The sequence below is a fragment of the Limulus polyphemus genome, unplaced genomic scaffold, assembly GCF_000517525.1.
Source record: "Limulus polyphemus unplaced genomic scaffold, Limulus_polyphemus-2.1.2 Scaffold6154, whole genome shotgun sequence".
NCBI lineage: Eukaryota > Metazoa > Arthropoda > Merostomata > Xiphosura > Limulidae > Limulus > Limulus polyphemus.
Window position 1 is genome coordinate 8970 of NW_013671764.1, and position 6158 is coordinate 15127.

General features: G+C 30.2%; 1 protein-coding gene across 3 annotated transcripts in view; it reads right to left on the minus strand.

Annotated features, from left to right (window-relative positions):
- Window positions 1-314: 314 nt before the first annotated feature.
- Window positions 315-6158, minus strand: part of LOC106473414 (CCR4-NOT transcription complex subunit 11-like) — a 37292-nt gene continuing 31448 nt past the window's right edge. For all 3 annotated transcript variants that reach the window (XM_013934092.2, XM_022401863.1, XM_022401862.1), the window contains exons 10-12: window positions 5057-5126; window positions 3665-3820; window positions 315-2203 (exon numbers count right to left, since the gene is read on the minus strand). In XM_013934092.2, coding sequence (XP_013789546.2) covers window positions 2057-2203; window positions 3665-3820; window positions 5057-5126 — 373 coding nt within the window. In that variant the 3' untranslated portion in view covers window positions 315-2056. The remainder of the gene's footprint in view (window positions 2204-3664; window positions 3821-5056; window positions 5127-6158) is intronic.

Sequence of the window (6158 nt, forward strand, 5' to 3'; positions counted from 1 at the left end):
TTGTTTTAGTCATTTGCTCAAAGCTACACAAGGGCAATTAGCACATAGCTATTCCTAAATTTGAACTGATAAGATTAGATAGAGGGAAGGCAGTTGGTGCCCAGCACCCACTGCCATCTCTAGACTGATTGGATGGTGGAATCTGACCTTCACTTTAGATCACCAATGGCTCTAAAGTGCAGGGATTATTCTTGCAACAGGTCGTGAACCATAAGTACTGGAAATGTAAGTCAACATTCCAATTTTAATAAAATATGTTCACTGGTGCCAACCTAAATTTTGTGAAGAACAATTCAGTCAGTAAGTCACTCAGATAAAAATTCAACAATCACTTTATTATCTTAGCTCTGGTTACACTTCAAAGTTTAAGCATCAGTTTATTGCCTGCATTGGAATTAAAGTTAGTCAAAACTATTACTCACCCACAAACAGAGAACATTTAAAACAGCAGAAAAAAAGTTACAGTGTACAAGTTGTCGTGATACCATAACATCGTTCACTCATTAAAATGTTGCACAATAATTCTTTTTTTACTTTGTGCAACTAATCTGTTTTGTTTGTTAGATATTTCTACGTATTTCAAATTGATTAATAAGTCGTAGATGTTCAATGACATTTATCTTAGAAACTCACACATTTGTGTGACTTTTACACAGAACCCTTAGTAAATTTTTATCGGAGATGGTTGTTTCAGAAAATGTCTTCATTACAGAGGTTTGATCTTAAGCTTTCATAAGAAATTAAAGTCTAATTAATAAATCTCAAGACATTCTAGACCCCAGAAGCTTGCATGATATCTTTAATACCTAAAGATTATTTTACTGAAACCTAGTTTTGTTTCAGTTATATTATCTAACTTTCACATCTCATTAAGCTGTTCATGTTAAAGTCTAGTTTAAAATTATTCTATTAAAGTTTTGTTTTGTTTCAGTTATATTACCATCCACGACACCTACATCTGTATTATTTTACCTTCAGACATACATCTTCTAATCCCTACCACTCAATAATATGTTTAGACCCAGATCATATTTCTCATGCTATTTATTTTGTTGTTAGGCATAGATGTTCTATTTTCAAGACCTTCCAACTTAACTACATACACCTCCAGAAAGCTGGACTGGATGCCAAAAGACTGATACGTCGTTACCGTAATTCCATTACCAGTGATATACCACTGTATCATTCATTACACATAATATCAAATTTATAACTTTATTCTTACAAAATGGCAACTTCGTGAAAGAAGAAGAAAATTCCTGAGAAAGTATAAAAGTACATGAGAAAATTAGAATCTTGGGTGATTACCCACTCCAGTCGTGGGTAAAGCTATGCCTAAATGCACAGTACGTAATCATGATAGCTTTATATGTTAGAAATTATACATCAAAGAATGTGCTGTCACACAATCCTCTGGGTAGTTTAATAAAATTATGGGTTTTCATGGTATTAACTAAAGGTAGACACCAAAATTAGTTGATAGGTATGCTTTTATGAAAGAAACATCTTCTGTTTATTACATTATAGGGATTTATGAAAGTAAACATCTGTTTACTACATTACAGGTTTTTATGAAAGCAACATTTTCTGTTTACTACATTATAGGTACTCATGAAAGTAACATCTTCTGTTTACTATAATAAAGGAATTTATCTTTTGTTTACTACATTACTGGATTATACAAAACATCAGGGACCAAACCTTAACCACTTAGCTAATGATTTATTAATTTAAACACCAATTATTTCTCATAGAAAATAATACTTTACTTTTATCAACAACAAGTGGGAATAAAATACAAGATACCAAGAAATAAGAGATAGGGCTTTGTTTTGGCCAATGACTTCTTACCATCAAATAAACCCTAACTAACAACACTTAAAAAGAACAAATTTGCTAATTAAAGATACTCAGCATATTTCATCAGTAAAGGTTGAATGTTTTGTCAGATCCCAGTCATGTGTAGCACTTTACCTAAGTTTCTTCTAAAAGAAACATTTATAAATATTTCAGAATATTTTCACATTGTGTTCATTACAATACCATCTCTCTCTAATCATTTACTTGGTTCAGTGACAGGTGTCTGTCCTTGTGGTAAAACTCCCTCACCACTGTCCAGCTGCTTTAGAAGCCGAAACAAAGCAGCTGCTTCTCTGATGCGACTGAATTCAATGCAAAATGCTTGGACTTCAATAAATAGATCCTACAGAGAGAAGGCATTCAAAAAAGTAAAGTGATTTCAGAAAAGCATCAAAAACTTAGTGATTTTATCCAAATATGATCACAAACAAACATCCAAAACATAATGATGTCAGGCAAATATGATCACAGATGAACATTAAAAAAATAGTGATTTCAGACAAATACAATCAGAGAAAGACATAAAAAAATTAGTGATATCGGACAAATACAATTAGAGATAAACATACAAAAATTAGTGATATCGGACAAATACAATCACAGATAAACATAAAAAAATTAGAATTTTTTATGTTTATGTGTTTGTATTTGTCTGAAATCACTAATTTTTTTATGTTTATCTGTGATTGTATTTGTCTGAAATCATTAATTTTTTATGTTTATGTGTTTGTATTTGTCTGAAATCAAATGATTTCAGACAAATACAATCACAGATGAACATAAAAAATTAGTGATTTCAGACAAATACAATCAGAGATAAACATAAAAAATTAGTGACTTCAGACAAATACAATCACAGATAAACATAAAAAATTAGTGATTTCGGACAAATACAATCACAGATAAACATAAAAAAATTAGTGATTTCATAAAAATACAAACACATAAACATAAAAAGTTAATAATTTCAGACAAATACAATTACTGATAAACATAAAAAAATTTGTGATTTCAGACAAATACAATCACTGATAAACATAAAAAAATTAGTGATTTTAGACAAATTCAAACACATAAACATAAAAAAATTAATGATTTCAGACAAATACAATCACAGATAAACATAAAAAAATTAGTGATTTCATACAAATACAAACACATAAACATAAAAAAATTAATGATTTCAGACAAATACAATCACAGATAAACATAAAAAAATTAGTGATTTCAGACAAATACAAACACATAAACATAAAAAAATTAATGATTTCAGACAAATACAATCACAGATGAACATAAAAAATTAGTGATTTCAGACAAATACAATCAGAGATAAACATAAAAAATTAGTGACTTCAGACAAATACAATCACAGATAAACATAAAAAATTAGTGATTTCGGACAAATACAATCAGAGATAATCAGAAAAATTAGTGATTTCAGACAAATACAATCAGTGATAAACATTAAAAAATTAGTGATTTCAGACAAATACAATCAGATATAAAGCTAACTTCTAAACCATTTAAATATTTAGAAAATTTTAAAATATCTAACTTTTAAACCACTTAGTAAAATCTTGTAAATTTGAAAATTCTGACACTGAAATAGAAATAGAATAACCAACATGTAAAATATCTGTCACAAACGAGGTATTTAAAATTATTTTACATGAGGAGACATTCAGATGAGAAACTAAAGTAATAAATTTGAATTCTAACACAAACCTGAAACTACTTCCCCTGTTTTAACTTTTAAAGTCAGAATAGAGGTCATGAATAAAATTTTCTGAATGGTACACACCTGAACGTTTATTATCTTGTTTCGAATCAGGGACTGAAGGAACACACAGACGAGCCTTACTAGTCTGTTCTGCATGTAACGGTCTTTGATTGTCTCGCAAGTGGAGATACAGTTGGAAATATAAAGGTGAACAAACTCAGTAGGTAGCTCGACAGCCTAGCCATGATTAAAAACAGTAGAAAGACACATGATTCATTTTGAAGGAGAGCTTGTTGTGTCCATACTGTTAACACTGATGTTGTAGAGAATATTAGTATCATGACTCAGTATACAAAGCTAAGCCTTTTAGCAATTAATGCATTTCTTACTCACATGAATATAAATATATATGAATGACTTTTTAAAATGTTTTTAAAAACTTTATTTATTACTGTTAATTTAAAAGAAAGAAATAAAATCACAAATATATAAAAGCATAAAAATATTAGTTTTGTATCATCCAGAATACTCTTCAGTTTCTACAATAAAGCTTTCTTGAACAAGACCTACTTAACAATGTAAAACCTCCCCCGTTTTTCACCCTTAAGGCTATGTACGTTTTAAACTCCCTCTCTATGTTAAAATATGTAACATTTAATGTCGTTTTAGATTGATTAATAAACCAATTTTCATAGAATAATCTTTTATTCTTTTCACAAGAATACCAAAATGGAAATATTTGGAAAAATGGTTCTTATAAAGTATGATAGTTTTTTTGGTTTATTGCAGGGACCTCATCAGCTTTTTTACACCAACTTGCTTGTAGGTCCATGATTTTACTGGTTACAGGTTTGGTCCTTAATAACAAATGAATCACACATGAAATATTTAAACAAAAATACCATTAATGGTGCAATTAATCCAACTGTGTAAAAACCACTCAATATGATACGTTATACGAACCTCCAATAATAATAGAAGGTATAACAAGAAATCAGTAAACTAAGAGTTGATCAGCAGGTTGTATTTTTCACACTACACAAGACAGGCATAAAGAAAAAAAAACAAGTGTGTTTATTTGGTTCCTTAATAGGAAAAGGGCTAAGAAGGTTAAACACAGTTGGTTATACAAGGGTTAAAACTGTGGACGAAATTCTGCTATATGGAACTTTTCTATTATTGTTTTTTTATATCTTAGTAGTACAATGGATAAACACAGTATAGAATACAAGGGTTAAAATTCAATATGAAATTCTAAAATATGGAACTTATAAATTGTTTTTGTATATCTTAGAAGTACAAAGGCTAAACAGAGTAGATAATACCTGGGTTAAAATTCAGTATAAAATTCTGAAATCAGAAAGTCTTGAAACTGTTACTAGTTGTTGTGATACATTAAAAGTCATCAAAGTTACAGATTCAGTAATACCACAGACATAAACAATGAATTTATGTAAAGTCGACACTACGTACAGTTGTCAATCTGTTGACTACTTCCATCGAATGAAGAGACATCTCCATGTTGACAAGCACCGAAAAATACCTGGAAAAAAAAGGTTACACTGTAAGTCACTTGTTGAAGAACAGTTTTAACACATGTTTATATACTTAGAAAATACCAAAGGAGCTGATTTAAGCTGCAAAAATGAAGAAGTAAATATCAAACTTGCTTTAAACTACAAAAATACACCTTGAACATGAAAATAAACTTGAAATATCATAGTTTATGACCATTATTATTATAATTTTAATATAACTACAAGTGGAGCATTTATATTCAAACTTTAATTGTGCATATTCACACTTGACCTTCACCACAAATAACTTATGCACTATTATGAGCTTGACCTTCATCAAGACTAACTAATGTACTATTATGAACTTGACATTCACTGAGACTAACTAATGTACTATTATGAACTTGACATTCACTAAGACTAACTAATGTACTTTTATGAACTTGACGTTCACTAAGACTAACTAATGTACTATTATGAACTTGATGTTCACTAAGACTAACTAATGTACTATACACCTGGAAAAAAGTTAAGCACCCCCGTGTTTTTTTCAAGTGATTCAGATTCGACGTTCTTGTGACTGATTATAAATTACCATTCAATCTAAACGTGTTTATCAAATGAAATTATGCATTATTGAAAACAAGATTATCACCGTAAAATAACAATTTTTTATTTACATATCATGACATCAAAATATGGACAGTTTTCACGCTTAAAATTATCTTTAATAAGTATTGTCAGTGAAAGCTCAAAAACGTTATTGAATTGTCAAATCACATTACAAAATGTAAATCATGACCCACACATTGATAATTAGTCATCGAAAAGTCAATATCGGGTATATCCACCGTTTGCCTGGATGACTGCTCCAACCCTGCGCCGCATACTGCCAGTTAGACATCTGATTTGTTGAAGCGTTATCTGTCGCCATTCTCGGTGCAAGTAGGCTTCTAACTGTTGCAATGTCTGTGGAGGTAGGCTCCAAAGCCTGTATTCGCCTACCCAATTGGTCCCACAGATGCTCTATAGGGTTGAGATCTGGACTTCTTGCTGGC